This window comes from Typha angustifolia, chromosome 10, assembly GCF_048772165.1.
Source record: "Typha angustifolia cultivar Huaian chromosome 10, ASM4877216v1, whole genome shotgun sequence".
Classification (NCBI taxonomy): Eukaryota; Viridiplantae; Streptophyta; class Magnoliopsida; order Poales; family Typhaceae; genus Typha; species Typha angustifolia.
Window position 1 is genome coordinate 5412048 of NC_133248.1, and position 22425 is coordinate 5434472.

Genomic DNA, 22425 nt, shown 5'->3' on the forward strand with positions numbered 1-22425 from the left:
ATGTTCTAACTTTTGGTTTCGCATCGGACGTAAGGTCACCTATCGATACGATTGCACCCTCACAAATACCCAAAAAACCGATGTCAAACTCCTACTCTCTATGGCTACGATCATAAGCTTGCTTCATGTGGTTTTGAGCAAGGTTAAGATGAGCACGCAACTTTCTCAATGTGGTTTCTCTATCCATCAATGCTAAGTCCACCTCCATCCTATCTGCCGATGCCACTGGATCATAAGCGCGTAACGTCAGAGCCGTGCGTCTATACACCACCTCAAATGGAGTCATGCCAATGCTACTATAGTAGGCGGTGTTATAAGACCACTCTGCCCACGGTAAGAACTCCAACCATCGTCTCGGTATTTCTCCAACAAAGCACCTCAAATACTACTCAATGCCTCGATTAACCACCTTGGTTTGGTCGCCCGTCTATGGATGGTAGGCCGAACTGAAAGTTAATAGAGTCCCCTGCAATCTGAAAAACTCTGTCCAAAAGTCGTTCATAAATACACAATCACGATCTGAGATAATCGTGCGTGGCATGCCATGTAATCAAGCAATATCTCTAACAAAAATTTCAGCCACCGTCTTGGCTAAAAACGGATGTGACAATGCCGAAAGGTGCGCGCATACTTGCTCAATCTGTCAACCACCACCAAGATAACAAAATAACCATGTACCAGCGGAATACCCTCTATGAAATCCATAGAAATGTCCTCCCAAACACAGTCCGGTATAGGTAAAGGCTGTAGTAATCCGGCCGGTTTCAAGGTGGTAGCTTTAGCCCTTAGACAGACTTCACAAGCATGGATAAAACTCCTCACATCCCATCTCAATCCTAGCCACGTGCAACTCTTAGATATTCTCTAATAAGTCCTCAAGACACCCTCATGACCAGCCTCTAGAGTGTGGTGAAAATGCTCCAACAATTTCTGCCACAATCTATCATTTGCTGGCACCCGAATGCATCTGCGATCCAGCAGCAACCTGCCTCGATTCTCTAACTCAGAATAGCGCTCCGGATCATCCATCACCTCCTACAACAATCTAAAAATATCTAGGTCAGATGTACATGCATACCTCGGCTCGTCAAGGAAGGGAAGGGTACGAGATGAATAGGCTGCAAGCTCGACGGTATCGGGTTGGCGCGATAATGCATCCGCCACTCTATTTTCCATTCCCTTCTTGTATTGAATTTCATAATCATACCCCAGCAATTTTGTGACCCATCGCTGCTGTGCCGGAGTGTCCATGCATTGTCGCATAAAGTATGGAAGGCTCCTTTAATTGGTTCGGATAATAAATCGTCTACCGATCAAATAAGGTCTCCACTTTGTCACCGCATGTAGAATTGTCATCATCTCTCTCTCATAAGTTGATAATTACTGAGATTTTTGCGATAAAGCCTTGCTAAGATAGGCAATGGGACGTCCTTCTTGTATTAGTACAGCTCCTATGCCAACACCCGATGCATCACATTCAACAATGAATTCTTTGGTGAAATTCGGTAGCGCTAGAACGGGTGCCGTCATCATTGACGTTTTCAATTTTTCAAAAGCTGAAGTGGCTTCATCTGTCCATCTAAAAGAGTCCTTCAACAAAGAAGTGAGAGGAGCAGCGATATTGCCATACCCAACGATGAATTGACAATAATAACCAGTCAGCCCCAAAAATCCTCTCAATCCGATGGTAATAGTAGGAATAGGCCAAGCGGCTATACATGCAACCCTTTGAGGATCTGCCGCTACACCATCTACTGAAATTATGTGGCCTAAATACTTCATCTTTGGTACTCCCCATAGGCACTTGGACTTTTTGATCTTCAATTAATTTTGCTCCAACAAATTCAGCACGTCCTCCAAATGTCGCCAATGCTCCAATTCAGTCCTACTATACACCAAAATATCGTCAAAAAATACCAAGACATACCTTCGCAAAAGAGGCCGAAATATATCATTCATGAGGCCTTGAAAGGTAGCTGGAGCATTGGTGAGACCAAAAGGCATCACTCGAAACTCGTAATGCTCGTCCGGAGTCCGAAATACAATTTTGTGCACATCCGCCGAATGAACTCTAATTTAATGATACCCGACCCTCAAGTCAAGTTTACTAAATATAGTCGCTCCTGCAAGCTCGTCCAACAACTCCTCGATAACCGGAATGGGATACCGGTCCTTGACAGTAATAGCGTTTAGTGCTCAATTGTCGATACAAAAACGCCGTGTTCTGTCCTTTTTTCGCACCAATAGCACGGGGGATGAGTATGAACTATGACTTTGTTGTATGAGGCCTTACTCCAACATCTTGGCTACCATCTTTGAGATAACTTCTTATTGCATATGTGGATACCGATATGGCCTTACGTTCAGCCTCAGGTACAATCTCTATGTGATGGTCCGCCGCTCTCCTCGATGGCAACTCCTGCAGCTCGTCAAATAGTCCAGAAAAGTTTTCTAATAAATTAGACAATTCAATGGTAATACCTGAACTCGTTTGAGACTCATCTCCTACTAGTCCTAACTGAAGAAGATAGGTCAAATCATACACACAAGGCAGCCCCACTATAGGCTGCATCGCAGGAATCGATGAAGACCGAACACCATCAAGCCGCACATCTTTGTTTCCTTGTTTATATTTCATTCACATGCTCCAGAAATCAAATGTGACGGGTCTTAAACTCTGTAACCACTGAGCACCAAGGATAATGTCCGCTCCTCACAGCGCCAATGGATACAATTCCATAATGATGTCGTGTCCTTGCACTCGTATACCGACTCGACAACACAAGTTCTCCGCCCTAAGCTTCATACCTTCTCCAATAGCAATATCAAACCCCCTAATCGGTTCGGCATCCAAACCCAATCTCCTCACTAGCCTCTCGTCTAGAAAGTTGTGTACTCCCCGAATCGATGAGGATGTGCACACAATGTTTTCTAACGAGTTCATTTACCCGTAACGTCCTCGGCGCAGAAGTACCAAAATATGCATGCATCGATATTTCAGCTTGAATATCTTCCTCCACTCCCTCCTCAACAATCTCCTCATGGGTCTCCTCTAGACCCTCTCCATCATCAACTACCTCATCATCCTCCTCAGGACCATCGATAAGCATCACACTCCCGATCGATTTAGAACACCGATGACCAGGGGTGAAACGCTCATCACATCGAAAGTAAAGGCCCTTCGCTCTTCGCTCTTCCACTTGGGCAGGTGTGAGAGTTCGAACGGGGGGTCTAGTACCTCCTCTAACGTCGGAAGGTCTCAAAGGTGGTCGTGATCTAGTAGTCGCAGCCGCTGTTTTTGAAACCGCAGAATTTCCAACCGGCGTTCTAGGAGCAAACTGCCCATCTCGGTTGCCCCAATTGGTTTTCGTTGCCATCTTTAGAGCCCTATGCTTTTATTCCATCCTCACGACCTTCTCAAAGGCCTCCTCAAGAGTAGTAGGACATAGAGCACGAACGTCCGCTTGTATCTCCTCTCGCAGCCCTGAAATAAATGTACTCATCAATGTACGTTCGGGCCCCAGTGGCTCACAATGACTACTAACTCTTTCAAACTCAACTTGGTACTCCGATACGGATATCCTTTGAACCATCTTGCTTAATGTGGCAGTAAAATCTTCATATGCCGCTGTCCCAAATCTGCATGTAATCCTCCTACAAAAATCAGCCTATCCGACAAATCCACCACCATAAATTATCGATCTATACTAATACAATGCCGTTCCTTGGAGGTGAAAGATTGGCATTTAGACTTTTGCATCTTCCGCTGTACCTTAATAATCAAAATATTGTTCAACTTGAAATACCCAATCCGTTGGATCACCGCCGTAGAATTTTAGAAAGTCCAAACGTGCGGTTCTCCCCCGAATAGCATGTCAGGTTCGTGAAAGATCCTCGGTTCAGGTCTAAACCTTTGTACATGTTGATCACCTTCTCCAAATCCTCGAGCACGTCCATCACCATCTCCATAGAGATCAACCTCATCCTCAAAGTGCCAATCCTCCTCATTGACGAAGCACACCGATGCCGCACGCCTCTCGAGTTCCACCACCGCCGGTCTTGGGTTTTGTAACGAAAGTGGGGGATGATGTGAAGGCATAGGTAGGAGGAGATCATTGACACTCATATGACCCACCTGGACCTATGGGGTCCCACCATTGGTCTTTCTTGAAACTCCGTTCATCGTCGATGAGATGACAAACCCAATCGATTCACGACATATTCCTTGAATTCATTGTGATCCTTGTGTATGTTGTCAACTCTATGCAACAATGTTTGGAGCATGCCTCTTAATTCGTTCATATTCGAACCCATGGACGTTGGTTGACTTGGTTCTGCCGTGGTCGCTCCAACGAAATTGGCCTCACGGTTAAGATCATCGTGCATTAAGTCCTCTCTTGTCAGTGTGCTCTCCATATGTCTCATTGTTGATGTCATCTTCCTTATCTCAACCATTAATAGCAATCTGAGGTTCGCCTGCTCTGATACCAAATTAATGGGATCTGGAACCAAAAGATCAACTATGGAACAATTCCTTAAGATCTGAATTTATTATAGGAAATAGTCCGCACAACCGTAGGAAAATATTTGTCAGATATTCTATAATAGTCAGAAAATTACGAAACTAATTAGGTTGGATCTGTAACTTCCTGATCTACAACTTTTGTATTTACGCCCTTCGTAGATTCAAACTGTAGCAGGGACAAAAATACGAAATAATGTGAGTGATGGTGGTGGTGACGGGTGAAGTGGATGTTATAGTTATGGATGGGTATGGAGATGAGGGTGGATTATGGAAATGATCAAGGGAAGTAGATGAAGGAAACGAAACGGTCGAGATCCTAAAGAAGAGGGGTGGCTTGATAGTCGAGGGAGATTAGAAGCGAGTAGAAATCTTGTCAACGGTAGATGTGGAAGGATGGTAAAGAGGGAAGAGGGAGAAGTCTAGAGAGAAGATAGGAGGCAAGAAATCAATAATCCAATAACATAATGAAGTTGGCTGTCATCCACATATTTATAGAGGCTAGCCAACAAGTTCTAAAGCAATATGAAACCCTAATTCTAGAGGATTCCCGTCGATCGCATTCGAACGCGCCCGATCGTGTTCGAATGCACTCAAAAAGCCCTTCTCTGGATTTTCGATGCGACGGAGGCGTTCGAACGCGGCGTTCGAACTCGCCCGACCGCGTTCGAATGCACAATATGCGTTCTCTGTATTTGCGAACCTGATGTAGGCGTTCACAAGAACGTTTGAACGTGACCCCACTGTGTTCGAACGCAACATACAAGAATTTTATTTTAATAAAAATAAACACCTAATATAATAAAAAAAATATCATAATTAAGTGTATCAAAAAAAAATAAGAGAGAATGGGAAAAGATTTAGGGAAAAAAAAACTCAAATTCATTCAATAATGATCATAAGGTTGCCTCCCATATATTTAGAAGCTAACCTAACAAGCAAAACAATCAAAAGAAAGCTCTAGAAAGAGTGTAGGTTTGCCGATCACGTTCAAACGCGGTTGAACGCATTCTAATGCGCTAAATACGTTTATTGTGTTTGAGAATGTATGCAAAAGTTCGATCAGGGGCGTTGGAACGCATTCGAACATGCTAAACACGCCCACTATATTTGCGAACATATGCAGGCACGAACGAGGGCGTTCAAACGCGATTCCTTACGTTCGAACACAACCTACAATAAAAATTTATTTCAGAAAAATTTTATTGCATTCCAACACACCCATCCCATCCACTCAGAGTAATTTCTTAAGATCATATGGCAACTGAGACAATTTATGAATTGCTTTCAAAACATAGGCAATGCTTTCAAGAAATAGGCTAGGGAGGACTAATGGAGATTAGAGAGGGGAGTCGGGTTGAGATGCAAAATGGGGTCGTCAACAGGGTGAACGAATAGAGAGAAGGAAAGAGAAGGTAACAAACTTACTATGCCATACTGTATATAAGTAGATTACTGACTCCACTTCTATTAAAATCTGTTACAGCACACGTAACAACTATGTGGCTAACAACCTAGCTGGGTTTACTTTAGCAAGAGTGGCTTGACCCTCCTGAATTCCACTGTAACAAATATATATAGGTATCGTAACGCATTCTTTTCACGAGGGGGCGTAAATTTAAAATGCTTATAAAATGACAAACAACTAAAAGACAAACATGTATAATTCCCTCAATAGAAGTTCCAATACAACTGTCATAACATAAATGGTTTCCAATGAGTCGACACTTTTTTTCTTGCCTACTATATTAAGAACTGACATCTCTAATTGGCCTAGGGAATGAAAAGTATAACAAAGGGACACATATTGTAGAGTATTCCTGAACTAAAATCCCAACGTCACCTATTCAATTAGGACCTTATTAATTTCTGACTTCTCTAAAGATGAAAAGTTTGAGAAATGTTGAACAGGAGTATCATAGTCGCCAACTAAATATTTAAAGTGAAAACTAATCCTAATTAACGTGTACAGAAAAGAAAAAATTAATATGCACTGCAAAACTAGTGACATGTTTAACCATAGGTCTCCTGTAGATCATACTGATTTTCATGGTTTATAAATATCGCAGTTCGCTTCTGCATCAAAGGCGACGACGTGGTCTTTCTTCGGCAACGTTCACCCGGAGAGCTCGCCCGTCCAGACTCTGCACCACCAGCAAAAGAAGCAAGAGCATGTTTTGTAAAGAAAGTTGGGCAAGTAGCTACTAGAATGGTAGTGACAGTAAGAACAAATAGCAATATGATCCAGTAAGGCCACTAATCATCCTAGATTGTAAATCACTCTATTTTGGTGCTTGTTTCTTAGTTCTAAGTTCGCTGATGTAATGGTCGAGTAGCCTGACCATTAACTTTTCATCAATTTCAAACAAAGAAAGAGCAAATCAGCATTAGATTCATATAATTTTTTCACAGTTATTTATGTGCCTTCTGAATCATCACTAAAGAATTTATCTTCCTTGTTTTTAACATTCAAATGCCATTTAGTTAGGCCAGAATGGAAACCATGAGTCTAGACTCGTTCGGCAATTAAAATAAGCATTCTACAGTAATGATAGTACTACAATACACTACATATTTAAGAAAGAGGTCGCATCTAAAATACAATGCTAAGAAGAGGACTCACCTGCCCATCAAGTGCAGCAATGGCATCGTCCAGTTCACTTTGTGTTGCCATTGTAACAAAACCAAATCCACGTGAGCGTCCAGTTTCTCTGTCATATACAACCCTCGCATCAACAACTTTTCCATGCTCACTGAACACTTGTTCCAAGCGTGCATCATCCACTTGCCATGGCAGATTGCCCACATATATCCGGAGTGAAGGTATAGATTCTTGAGAAGTTCTTTCTACACGAGCACCTCTAGGAGCTGCCTTATTTACAGTCAGAAGCCGGCCATTGGTGTCCTGTTCCATGTAGCCATACAACTCAAGATAGATATTTATGAAATTAAATCAAAAGTCACTTCTAGGTTTTAACTTAACATCTTCCTCATTTACCCAACAAATTAGAGAAGAGAGGGACTTCCTCCAACACAGAAGATCAGTTCAGGCATGAGTTGTCCCTCAAAGTAATTCTGATGAAGATTGTTGTTTATTGCTCAGAAACCATTGGATGGGCCAAAGGCTCATACTTTAAATATCTGTAGATCACAACTGTTGCAACATTTTACCATACTCAACTACTTGATATAGTACTTTCTGAGAAAAACTACAAAAAGAATTACTAACCAAGAGGACATTGCAGAGGACAACTGGAAACAAATTCCTAAGCTGTGAACGGTGATTAATAATTATTTAAAATCAAAACATGTAGTGATTAATGGATTACCTAATCAACTTAAAACATGACACCCTAGTCTTGTTTGGAATTATGTAGATAAAAGGATTTAAATATGAGATAAAATGTAGGTTAAAGGACACTAATGCAACTTGAAAGGATTCTAATGTTACTAAAAGGATAAGAGGATCACAAGTTGGCTAGAATTTAGAAAAGGAACAGAAATAAGAAAGGTACAAAAGTAAGGGACAAGAAGAAAGAGAATCAAGATTCAGCAAAGCAAAAACTATCTTATTGATGTTCTTCGATACAAATTACACAAGAGACAGATATGTTCTTTAACTTACTATATACTTAAAAAGCACTGTCATATGCCTGTAAGGCATTAATTTTTTTTATGAATGAAACAATTTGTAATGAAGAAACAAGAAAGAACTCCAATTCCATGCATTTTCAGCAAAATACATCATTTGGAAAGAAAAGCAAGGTAAAAAGAAAGAAAAGAAGGTTATCTGAATTGTATACAGAGACATAGACATGTCGAAGAAACAATATTAACAGATCAAATATGGCACCAGTGTAGGGGCATCTTAATTGGCTAGCACAACAAAAATCAGCAAGCACATCTTAAAGCAGTACTCACGCAAAAATATAGACCACCATTTCGTCTTTCTCTATGAATGTTTGAAAGATTATTTTGTCATCCACAAGAGATTATCTTGGGTTCCATGATGTATTAAATGACTAAATTCCATAAGGAGTTACAAATTTCTCATTGTCAAGAATTATTAAAATAATCTTATGTACACCTATCAAAAATATTACTTATCATGGGTAGCTACTATATAAGGTGTGGTGAGCACCCAAGTAAAGGCATGAAAGAATATTTACCCTCTCTCTCTCTCTCTCTCTCTCTCTCTCTCTAGAGACCGGCGGCGCCCCTAAGGATTAGTAGCTCCACCAACCTCCATTCTCACCTCCTCAGCTCTCCTCAGCCTCTAAACTTCTTCCTTTCTCCCCTAAACCTACCTTACACTACCTCCAATCATGGAATCCCTAAAGAACTCTAGAGATCACCGCGGGCTGGTCTACCATATCCAACCAGCACCCACGTTTTGATTAATATCTCACTATCTACCATTCAATTATCACGATCTTGCGTTCATCAGGAAGCTCTCTTTAAGAGCGACAACATACCCAAATTGCAGATCTATCCAACGATTAGATCGTTAAAAATCAACCTCTACATTTTCGTTTAAAATCTATCTCAGCTCCAAACCGGTTCCACCATTGCCAAGCCCTTCCCACCTTTTTCACCAGGACCAGATCACGACAGTGGTATTAAAGATGCAGCCTACCTTGGACCATGACTGCAACGAGATCAATGATGAGAGGGAAGACTGCAGTAGAAGCTCTAGCTGAGAGTGATCACCCAACTAACACGACAGCCCCGACTGAGGCCGGAGCCTTCTTGAGTGCGCCCAGCACACCGTTTGCCGAGGGGGCTCCATAGCAAGAATACCTCACTACTCTCCTCTTCTAGAGGTTGCTGGAGTTGCAAGAGGTTGTTGGAGTTGCAGGAAAGGTCACAGGAAGAGATGAGAGGGTTGAGAGCAGATCTGAAATTAATGGTACTCGGAGGGCACTCGCAAGACTCGCGTCACACGTCGCACACCGGATCCGCCGCAGTCTCGAGTAGCAACATGGGCTACTCCTCCCTCAACCACTCTCCTCCTCCCTCACCCATGTGGTTTACGAGTCCACTAGCCACCTCCCTACGGCCTAGAGGAAGGAGAGCCACATCAGTGGGCTAGTAGATCACCAAATTGGCTACAGCAGCAAATCAGCCCAACTAAATTCTCATTGAACCTGCCACCAATCTAGACAGCCACCGGCCAAGGGGAGCCCCTCCTCCCTTAACCCACAGCCCTCAAGGCTGCCTGCTGCCATGCAACCCCTAAGGGACTTGCTCCTCTTCCACCGGGCTCTAGGTCCCTCCACCAGCCCCCTATGGACCAGATCAAGGAGGGGTGGACCTGAGACCCGAGTAGAACCCAAAGAGAGCTAACACGGCAACCACTACCCCATGGCTGCACCACGATGATCTTGGGGTACAGCGGGTTAATGATGAGCGACGACAGAGTGACCATGAGGTGCAGCTCCTCCATCCCCCCTTGGTCAGGCCAAACGTGGCTCATGACCCCTACCGCGATAACGGTATTTGTGGACGCACTACAAGACTCGATTTCCCCAAATTCTAAGAAGATAACCTATTAGATTGAATTTTTTGAGCTGAGCAATTTTTTAAATATTAGGGGACAGCAGAGGACGTCAAGGTGTTGTTTCTTAGCTTCCATTTGGAAGGGACTGCCATCTATTGGTACCAGTTAATAAGCACTCACCAACCATTCGAGACGTAGACCATTTTCATCAAGGGCCTACCAAGGCGACTTAAGAGAGCGGGCTTTGATGATTACCACGCTACCATCTCCAAGTTGGTTCAGCGGACATCAATGGTCGCGTACCAAGAGGAGTTTGAGCACGTTAGTAGCCGGTGCTAACACCTTTGGCCACAGCAGTTGTTGGTCAGCACTCATTGAGGATGCACAAAGAGATCAAGGTCGACGTCCTTTCCGTACAACCTCGAACTTTGAGTAAAGCCTTCGAAGACGCTACTCAAATAGAGCAAAAGCATGCCGCTTTGAAGAGTGTCATGAGGACCCCATGGACCAGTCAGAACAGTGGGCACGCACCAAGGGAAGCCACTGCGGCCAGTGAACTCGAGTTGGGCCTTAAGTCTACACCAACACCCTATGGCATGAAGACTATTCTGAGACTAGCAGTAGACCATGGAAAAGGGACACGACCTTTGGTTCACACTCTCACACTGACATAGGTGGAGCGACGAGCTAAAGGATTATACTTCCAGGAGCACGCATAACTTCTTAGATGAGCATTTCATCTAGATAATAGGGTTAGAGACCAAGCCAAAATCCAAACTTGAGGTATAGATTGGTGACGGCACGAAATTACGAGCGGACAGTTTGTGTCGCCAGATCAAGATCTACATATAGGGACACGAGCTTACCATTGACTTATACCCACTCACACTTCGAAGAGCTGACATTATCCAGGGTACACAGTGATTGCAGAGTTTGGGACACGTAATATTTGATTTTGGTAGTATATGGATGGCATTCCGACAGAACAACAGAGTGGTTTAGTTCGAGGGCGAAAGACGAGGCCAAGCCCAGCTTTGCATTGGATGATAGGGTGGCCCCGCCCCCCATGGATAGGGAAAGGCATAGTGGAGAATTGCTAACTTAGTTATTATGGGTAGCCACTATATAAGGTGTGGTGAGCATCCAAGGCATGAAAAAATATTTGTCCTAACTTACTCTCTTTCAATTTCTCTCGCTCAGTCCCATCTCCCTCCTTCAGAAACCGGCGGCACCCCCAAGGATTAGTAGCTCCACCGACCTCCATTCTCACCTTCTCAGCTCCCCTCACCCTCTAAACTTCTTTCCTCTCCTAAATCTACCTTCTACCTCCACCCACAAAATCCCCAAAGAACTTTAGAGATCACCTTGAACTGGTCTGCCATCTTCGACAAGCGCTCAAGTTTTGATCAATATTTCACTATCTACCCATCCGATTTTCACGATCTTAGGTTCATTAGAAAGCTCTCTTTAAAAGCGACAACATACTCAAATTTCAGGTCCATCCAACAGTTAGAGAACCTATACAGTTCTGCCTAAAATTTATCTCAGCCCCAAACTGGTTCCACCATTGCCAAGCCCCTTCCAACTTCACCAAGACCAGATACAACACATTCATCCTCCGTCTTGCTTTCGCTTGTATATATATATAGGCTGCAAGATCTCATGCCACTCCACAACAGAAACATATCCTAATTGCAAGAAAATAAATTATACTTTCAGTATGTTGCATGAAATGAAATTATTTATTATTTGATCCAAGGATGAAGACCATTAACTTCTATATGTTTTTAAAACAAATTACTCACAAATTATTCATCATTCCACCTGTTTTGGAGTATCCGTACTTCAGAGCAAGACATTGAGTGATCACCAATTAAACTATTATTGTTCTGCTACAGAGGAAAGGAGTTTTATATGGTTCAAGAAGTTGGTTTTTCATATGGCACCAATTATCCACATTTCCATATTGTTTAGTATTTCTGATTTTTTTTATTAAGCATTTCCAAGATTTTAAACATAAATAAAACCAAAAATCTAATGGAATAAATTCACAACATTCTATATCACGTCATAAAAATCATAACTGGATAATGAAAAAGAATTATTATATACCTATTTATAGTTAATAACTAATATGGTATTAAAAAGTTATAGGTTAAGAAACTGAGTGTTATGAAATAATGCAATATATCAGGTTTCAACATAACTCAAAATATGTTGGAGGTTTAGCGCATCAGTAAGAAGAAGTCTTCAGTCCAAACTGAAGGTTGGAGAGAGACAGCCCAGAAAAGATTGGATAAAGTTAATGAGAAAATACATTAATCCTTCAACTTGAAATATAGAAGATGCAAATATGTAAGCGAAGGAAAGTCGGATGAGGTGAGAGGAGAAATGTCTCCTAACAATTAGATATGAATAAAAAGGAAAGATACAAAATAAATGGGCAGAAAAGCACCACAGGAGAAGAGAGAATGACTATTTATCTTACTAGGTTATCAGGTAATCTGAAATAACAAACAATTATAAGTTTGTAAGTATATTCATCTGTATCAGAAAATAAAATGAAACAAGTAAATGCTATGCAAATCCACTGGCAGGAGAAACTTACATAACGGTGGAACATCTCAACAGCTTTCTCAGCTTCTTCAACAGTGCTCATAGTGACAAACCCAAAGCCTCGGCTCTGATCTGTCTCTCTATTGTAAATAACCTATACACAACAAGAAAGAATAGAAAGACATTTTTAAAAGTCCTTTCCTAATCAGACATAATCAATATAATAAAACCATAAAAAACAGCAAATCCAACTATCTCCTAATTTTACAAATCCAACTATCTCCTAATTTTACAGATCACTTTTTACAAATAAAATATTCAGCAAAGAAAGAATACATATATCATAAAAGCCAGAGCCAGATGAAGCAAGATTTCCTGCCACGTACAATTTCTAACTATCTGAAGACTACTCTAAACCATATTCATTTGATACGAATTTGGTTGGACCGGGTCCATTCATGACATATTTGACTCAATGGATTCAGGCTATTTATCTTATTTGCTTTTATAGTTTAGTAAGAGTCCAAATAGATTAGAAATTGTTAGTTAGCTAAATTCAGTCTGCGCAATTATGAAAAAATATTCACAGAATATTCATTGAATATCCAAATAATAAAAAAACCACTTGGATAGGATCAGGGACATCCTGATCTAGAACTTTCATATTCGGTATTTTGTCAGATCCGGACGCTATCTACGGCAAAAAGAACTATTTCAAGCTAGATAATGAAAACTGATTTAACTAAGTCATATTTATCTTTACTTTATGTTTATTTCTAATTTAAGCCCTTAAATGTAAATCCTAGTTTGAATCAATTTAGGACTAGCCTCTACATATATATGAAGTGCAGCCTTAATTAATAAAAAAAGCAATGATTATTTGGTTAAAGCTTGTCACCCCTATTTCCTCTCTTCTTCTCTTGGCAATCCGCACAACTCTCCCCACCTCCAATCAACCCACCTCCAATCAAGCCACTTTCTTCCATTGGCAAGAACCAGGTTCTCAACCGACTTCTAACCCCCTTCTAATCTCCTCTTCAATCTCTATTCCTTACTCTCACATCAACTTCTATACTAATCTCGCAAGTCTGTCTCTCCGACATTCATCCATTGATTCGAAGAAATCTCTAGATATAGCAATCCTAATTTCAATATATTAGATTCATTAAAAAGCTCTCTTTTAGAGTTAAAACATATTAAAATTTCACGTTAATTCAATAGCTAAATCCACCGAAAAATCTCTTGAAAGTTCTGTGAAAACCAGTCCAGGATTGTGATACGATTCGGACTTCACCGATGTTGTCTCGAGCATGGATACACTTTAGGAGTGTCTTTTATTCTTGTTTTAATATTTAATTCATAGAAAAATAATTTTTTTGTATGTCGCATTCGAACGCAAGTAGAGTGCGTTCGAACGCACTTACGAACGCTTGTATCAGGTTCGCAAATACAGAGAGTGCAAAATGTGTGTTCAAACACTACGTTCGAACGTAGTTGCAAACGCCTGCATCATGTTCGCACATACAAAGAACGCAAAATACTTGTTCGAACGCGATCGGGCGCATTCGAACACGGTCGGCGAAAATCTATTGTTTTAGGATTAATAATTGTCATTTTTGAATTGTTTGGTTAGCCTCTAAAGGTGTGGATGGCAACTATGGAATCATTATTGAATGAATTGAGTTTTGCCATTATCTCCTTCATCTTCTTCTCTCTCGTTCTCTCGTTCCCCGGCGACGCCGCTTCTAACCTCCCTCGACCGACCACTCACCCTAGTCCCTTAGGGGCGGCCCACTCCTCCCCTTTCTTCTAATCTTTCTATCACCTTTCCTAACCTCTACCATCACCAATAACCCTTCCACCTCGTATTCCAGGGCTTCAACATATCGAAATTTCATGTCGATCCGACGACTGCATCTTTCGGGAACTATTTTTAAAGTTCCATGTCAGATCATGTCTAGATCTGAAAATCAATATAAATCGAGCCTTGGCCTAAGGGGAGATTGTATCAAACTTAGTATTAGAGCCACCGTTCCTCGGACACACGCTTCCTATGATGACAACCAGAGCCATGACTACACGGCGAGATGAGGAAGACAAGATTTCCCTAATAGAGGAAGGGGAAATGGTTGCGAAGACTTCCACCCACGAAATCGCTCGACCAAATCTAAATACGAAAGAGCCTAGTGTTCAAGCCATGTTTGGGTCTCTTTCCGAACAAATGACCATCAACAACCAGATGATGATAGAGATGATGTGGGAATTACAAGCGACAAGGGAAGCCATGGCGAACGGAAATGCACCATCGACCCCACGATACGAATCCACCCCCATGAACCCGCCGCCACCAGTTCAAAATTTACACCCACAAGAGCCTTTGCTGCCACCACCCTATGGGCAGAGACAAGCAAGGATGGTTACACCAGGCCCAGTCGCAGGTGAGCCCATTTGACGAGCAAACCACTATGGAGATCATCTTGAAGATCTAGATCCATGAGCGGGGCAATACGAACCGGAACCACGTTGAGTTAATCAAAATCGAAGGGATCATCAACCATTCATAGTGCACCCTCCTCCGGTTAGACAGGGACTGGGATATGATCTGAATCGAGACAACAGTATCCGTGGGCAAATCGTGCATCTCGAATTTCCCAAATTCAAAGGTGGTGATCTGATCGATTGGTTGTATAGGGCGGAACAATTCTTCGCGTAACAAGGTACAGCGGAAGAATATAAGATGACGCTTGCGAACTTCCACCTTGAAGATGCGGCGCTTTATTGGTTTCGAGCAGCCAATGCCCATGAGACGATTGAAACTTGGGCCGACTTTTGTGCCAATATCACACAGCGATTTGGAGCGCCGGGGTATGAAGACTTCGATGCTCTCCTCTCAAAGACGGTGCAAAGAATCACAGTTGGGGAGTACCAAAAAAAATTTGAGGATAAGTAGCCGATGCCAACCTTCATGGACGGATCAGCAACTTCGCAGCACTTTCATCTCTAGGTTGCAGGGAAATATACAAGCCGACGCGAGGGCTTTAAGGCCTAGAACCTTAAAAAAGGCCTTAGAAGATGCAGTACTCATGGAAGACAAACATCAAGCTATGAAGTTACACCTAAAAAAAAACTGGACGAGCCAAGAAAGCCACAATCCAGCTCAACTAACCATAGCGGCAAGAAATTTTACCGGCATACCAAGAACCGCTGCTATAATGGTGCCTCCTCGGTCACCCCTGAAGCCCTCCCAAGATGTGAAGTACGCACCTACAAGTCCGGAACGAGTACTCACACCTGCTCAAGTGGAGGAACGAAGAGCCAAAGGCCTATGCTTTCATTGTGATGAGAAGTTTGTACCCGGACATCGCTGCACTAAACCGATAGGATCGGTGATGCTAATAGACGGATTAGAAGAGATACAGGATGAGATTGCCGCTGAAGATGAAGGTGTGGCTGGACAGCAAAGAATAGTTGACGAGCAACCCGTGAAAGACATGATAGCCGAAATCTCTCTCCACGCCTATTCAGGGATAACCACCCCAAAGACTTTACGAATGAACGGTATAGTCAAAAAAATCATAGTGAGAATTTTGATTGACACCGAGTCCACTCACAACTTCATTGATAAGAGGCTTCTTAGAAAGATTGGGCTCGAGTCGGAACCCACGGACGGATTCGACGTGACGATTGGAGATGGCACCACATTGCGGACAGATTTTATTTGTGGAGGTGTGAAATTGAAGGTGCAAGGCTAAACTTTCACATTGGATCTTTATTCGTTGGCCTTGCGAAGTGCTAATATTATCTTCAAGACCCAATGGCTTCAAAGCTTCGAGCTCGTAACATTTGATTTTTCAAACCTCACACTTACATTTCGGAGGAATGGTCGAAGAGTGCTGCTGGATGGAAACCAACCGCAGCAAAAGCCGACGTTGCAACCACATTTGGGACTTCCATGTGCAGGGACCGAGCTCTACTATTACAAATGGCTGTTGCTGAACCAGAATATCCACCATCATAGGAAATACCCGCTAACATGCAAGAGTTGCTGTAGGAATTCAAGACTCTCTTCGAGGAGACCCGAGGACTGCCACCGACCTGTCGGCTCGACCATCGCATCTAGATCATTCCAGGGGCTGAACCAGCAAATGTTCGGCCCTATTGGTACCCGCATGTCCAAAAGGAGGAGATCAACAAATTGGTGGTGGAAATGTTAGAGTAAGGGATTATTCAACCAAGTAGAAGTGCCTACTCATCGTCGGCGTTGCTGGTTCCAAAGAAAGACGGGAGTTGACAGTTTTGCGTCGACTATCGAGCCTTGAATGCGATCACCGTCAAAGACCGATCCCAATACCGGTGATCGAGGAGTTGCTAGACAAACTTACAGGGTCGGCTTACTTCAGCAAACCTGACTTAAGAGCAGGGTACCATCAAATCCGCGTCAACCTAGAAGACGTGCACAAAATGGCGTTTTGAACTCATAATGGCCACTATAAGTTTCGAGTCATATCGTTTAGGCTCACCAATGCATCGGCTACCTTTCAAGGGCTAATGAATGACCTTTTATGCCCGCTATTGCGTCAGTACGTGCTCGTCTTCTTTGACGATATTCTAGTGTATAGCAAAAATTGAAGCGAGCACTTGCGGCATGTGGGTGAGGTGTTGAATATCTTGCGACAAAACCAGTTAAAAGTCAAGATGAGCAAGTGCCTATCGGGTGAGCCACGAGTGGAGTACTTGAGTCATATAATTTCAGCGAAAGGAGTAGAAGTCGATCCAAGCAAGATCAAAAATATGGTGGACTGGCCGATTCCCACTAATCAGCAGAAATTGAGGGGATTCCTTGGGTTGACGGAGTACCATCGGCGATTTGTTGCCAACTACGACAAGATTGCTGCCCCGCTGACCACCTTACTCTAAAAAGGAGGGTTTCAATGGACGAGCAAGACAACGGAGGCTTTTGAAGCATTGAAGACAGCCATGTCTATCACACCGGTTTTCGCTCTGCCGGATTTCAGCAAGCCCTTCGTGATGGAATGCGACGCTTCGGGTGAAGGCATTGGAGCTGTATTGATGCAAGAGGGCAGGCCCGTGGCTTATATGAGCAAGGCATTGTCGAACCAGTCGCAACAGCTATCCACCTACGAACATGAAATGCTAGCAATTCTACACGCCATCACCAAATGGCGACCCTACTTGATTGGCCAACGGTTTACTATCCGCACGGACCAGTGTAGCTTACCCTACTTCATGGATCAACGTGTGCACACCTTAGCACAACAACGGTGGGTCACGAAACTTCTTGGGTATGACTACGAGCTAGTCTACAAAAATTGGATCAAGAACCGAGCGGTCGATGCCCTTTCACGCCAACCGAACACAAGTGAGCTCGCATCCTTTTCAGCACCAACCCTTCCTCTATTTTCAGATATGTGGGGAACCAGCACAAAGGATCAAGTCATGGAAAAGCTTGAATCAGAGTTCGATGATCGCTTCCCTAATTCACACCTTGAGGACTAGGTTACAGAAGCGTGGTGGATTGATACAATTCGGACTTCACCAATGTCATCTCGAACATGGATACACTTTAGAGGTGTCTTTTATTCTTGTTTTAGTATTTAATTCATAGAAAAATAAGTTTTCTCTATGTCGCGTTCGAACGCAGGTGGAGTGCGTTCGAACACGGGTGGAGTGCGTTCAAACGCGCTTACAAACACCTGCATCAGGTTTGCAAATACAGAGAACAGAGAGTGCAAAATGTGCGTTTGAATACTGCGTTCGAACGCGGTTGCAAACACCTGCGTAACGTTCACACATACAGAGAACGCAAAATGTGCGTTCGAACGCGATCTGGCGCGTTCGAACGTGGTCGGCGAAAATCTACTGTTTTAGGGTTAATAATTGACATTTTTTAATTGTTTGGTTAGCATCTAAAGGTGTGGATGGCAACCATGAAATCATTATTGAATGAATTGAGTTTTGCCCTTGTCTCCTTCGTCTTCTTCTCTCTCGTTCTCTCAATCCCCGGCGATGCCGCTTCTCACCCCCTTCAACCAGCCAATCATTATTGAATGGTCAACACATTCCTCCACAACTAAGCATCAAGAAACAACGGCCATGATGTCCACAGATCCACCACCTAGTGGATCGTAAACAGAAACGGAACTAGCAACCGTTTCTATGGGACAAATTCTGAAGCAAATGAGAGAGAACCAGCAGTAATTTATGAGGAGTATAGAAGCGTCCCAAAGGAATATCAAGGCACTCATGCAACTCTTCCTCAACTAGCAGCATGAGACACCAAACAATAATGCACCGCAACGAGCTAGGACTGAGCCGGTCTCATATCATGAGCAACAGGAACAGAGGGCTTCTCCACCCCAGGAACCCTCTTCCCCAATCCTCTAGACTCACGTTCAAACCAGCCAAGGGTCAGACCAAGGCCTCAACCTAATCTGGACCAAACCGAAGGATGCCATAGGGCAAGAGGAACTTCTCCTCCCTTAGACAATTTCGAGTCCAATAGCGAGTTAGAGCCAAGGTTTAGACCTCAAAAGCTATTGAACAACCACGCCATCACCATGATAGAGGCCGACATCATGAAGGTGGATACCACAGGCAAACAATCCATTTAGAGTTTCTGAAATATCATAGTGGGGATACTTTAGATTGGATATATCAAGTAGAATAATTTTTTGACTACTCTGAAACACTCGAGAGCCAAAAGGTACTCTTATCATCTTTTCACCTCGAGGAGACGGTCTTACGATGGTACCAATCGGCCAATTGTGTCCATCCTTTCATTGGTTGAGCCGATTTTGCAAAGTCATTATGTCATTATTTTGGTCCAACCGAATATGATGATTTTCAAGCGTTGCTAACCAAGGTTACTCAAAAGACCTACGTACGAGCATATCAAGAGGACTATGATAGAATCAGCAACCGAGTTGAAGGGTGGAGTGATTCTACATTAAAGATCACCTACATTAACGATCTTCACGCCCATGTTCAAGCCGAAGTCAAGACTTTTGAGGCCTAGATCATTGGACAAAGCCTTCACCCTTGTTATAATGGTAGAGGAGAAGATAAAGGCAACGACAATGTCAATGATAGGTAGTTGGGCTGCCCCTCAGACCAACCAAGCTGTGGGCACACCCATAAATCAGATGCCATGGAGCAACCCGAGATTGCCGACTTCGAGTGTGACACACCCAGGTAGGCTCGGCCTAATCCAAATCGGCCAAACCCACCTCAAGCAAGGTCAGATCGAAAGGACCAGTTGAGGATGAAGGACAAATGGCTTACTCCTATACAATTAGAAGAAAGATGTTTCAAAGGTCTATGTTTCTATTGCAATGAACGCTTCATTCTGGGACACAAATGTGCCAAACAACCTGTTGCTATTATGCTAATGGAGTAGTCGAACGAGTATGATCCCGAGAGCAATAAGGAGGACTAATTGGAGGAAGAGCATGGCCAAAACAAAGAGGACACACAATCAAAAGCCACTACATACGGTTTAGAAACCACCATGGATTCCTTGAGGGCAAGGTGATCGAAAATGTGGAGTGATACGAACTTGATCGAATCAGATCCATTCACAACACATTAGACTTAATAGATTAAGTCTATTTATCTTATCTATGAGTCCAAATATATTAGAAATTGTTAGTTAGCTAAATCCGATCTGCACAATTATGTAAAACTATTCACAGAATATTTATCAGATATCCAAATAATACAAAACCACTTGGATAGGATCGAAGACGTCCTGATCTAAAACTTTCATTTGCAGCAAAATGAAGAACTATTATGAGCTAAATAAGAAAGAATGATTTATATAAGTCATTTATCTCTACTTTATGTTTATCTCTAATGTAAGCTTTTAAAGGCAAATCTTAGGTTGAATCAATCTTGGACCAACCTCTATATATATGTGGAGTGCCAACCCCCTTATTAATAAAAAAAACAAAGATTATTTGGCTAAGGCATATTGCCCCTTATCTCCTCTCTTCTTCTCTTGGCTGTCAGCACAACTCTCCCCACCTCCAACCAAGCCACCTTCTTCTATTGGCAAGGTTCTCAACCAACTTCTGACCAACTTACTCCCTCCTTAATCTCCTCCTCAATCTCTATTCCTTACTCTCACATCAACTTTTGCACTAATCCAACCATTAAGGGTAGCAAGCATCCAATCCGAACAAAGCAGATCCAGTTTGGACCTTGATTCCGCAGGTTTATCTCTCCAACTTTCATCCACTAATTCAAAGATATATACAAATCTAGCAATCCAAATCTCAATATATTGGATTCATTGGAAGGTTCTCCTTCATAGCTACAATATATTAAAATTTCACGTTAATCCAACAGTTCGATCCACCGAAAAATCTCTTGACAGTTCCGTGCAAATCTGTCCATGATTGCACCTTGTTACGAATTCATTTTCTTCAAGGCTGATTGTAACATCATTGAAGAAACCAAGCGTGTATTGTTATCACGGACAACTGCTTAAATTAGTAGAAAAGAATAAGCCATCAAATAAAAATGAAGAAATGGAAAAGTAGAGCCACGAGCATGATATCAAGAATTCAATGAATACTTAGTATGATGATTACATACAACAAACCATTCAGCACATAGAACATGTGATTCAAATAAAATTTACCTCGGCGACCTCAACAACACCAGCTTGTTCAAACAGCTGGGCGAGCTTCTCGCTGTCCGTATCATAAGGAAGATTACCAACGAAAAGCTTAGCCTCCTTTGGCAGCTCCGGGTAGGACTCCACTCCCTCGTCTCCTTCGGCCTCCCCGGCCTCGCCAAGTTCGCTCTCCGGGAACTGGTCCTCCTCTCCCTCCCAGTTTAAGAGCCCGGCTTCCGCTCTCTCGGCTCCTGAATCCACCTCGCTCTCCTCCTGCTGCTTAGCCCAATCCGAGGTCTGGGCCACGAGAGGGGATAAAGGAAGCCGCTTTGTCATGGAGAGGAAAGGTTCGAAGGGATAAGAGGAGGAAGAGAACGAAAGATAGGATGCCCTGGTGGGTTTCAACGGGAAGAGGAGGAAAGGAATGGAGGAGGTTTTTGAGGGGAAGAGAAGGGTGGGGACGGAGGCCTCCGCCATGGATAAGGGCCTAAGAGCTGGAGCCGAGGACCTGGCGGAAGCGAGAGAGAAGAATGGAGGAGGTGAGGAGCAGGGGATAAGGGGGAGGGAAGGGTTTTGGTTTTTAACGGGACTGGGCGGATGGTCCAAGAGGCTAATTTGGCTTTATTTTTATTTATTTTTTTTCGTTAAACGGCTAGCCAAACTGACCTAACGTCAAACGGGTATAGATTTTTCTATCTTCTTAATATTCATATATACAAATATAAGCAGAAAAATAATATCGGAATTAACATTCGTATATTATTTGATTAAAAAATATTTTTATACATTTTATATAAATTTCTAATCTTAATTATATATATTGATTCTCCATAAATTGTTAGTAATTATATCACAAATTCATATACATTTAGAAAATAAATATAGATTTATCTCATATTTTTATACTTAGCACCCCGTTCGCTTGTGGAATAGGAATAGGCTTCTTCTAGAATAAACCTCCTAATTCTGGTGTAGTAACTAAATAACATCTTACCTTATTCTAGTATATTATTTTAACATTCTCATCTTATTCCATACAACTTTTAAAAACTAATTTATTAATACCTAAAAATTACTATTTTACCCTTTTGAGCTGACAGCACTAATTTAACATCTAATTAGCTACAGTTTGATTTCCCTTTCTCTCCTCTCTCTCTTTCTCTAGGCAGCCATGGCCTCCATCACCGAGCCAGCTTCGAGCTCCCTCAA

At 42.5% G+C, this 22425-nt stretch overlaps 1 protein-coding gene across 1 annotated transcript; it reads right to left on the reverse strand.

Annotated features, from left to right (window-relative positions):
* Positions 1-6168: 6168 nt before the first annotated feature.
* On the reverse strand, positions 6169-21786 carry LOC140768860 (28 kDa ribonucleoprotein, chloroplastic-like). Its single transcript, XM_073109309.1, has 4 exons — positions 21241-21786; positions 12631-12732; positions 7146-7427; positions 6169-6666 (listed from the first exon to the last, which is right to left on the reverse strand). The coding sequence occupies exons 1-4, from the start codon at positions 21691-21693 to the stop codon at positions 6604-6606; spliced, it is 900 nt and encodes a 299-aa protein (XP_072965410.1). The 5' UTR covers positions 21694-21786; the 3' UTR covers positions 6169-6603.
* Positions 21787-22425: the final 639 nt, after the last annotated feature.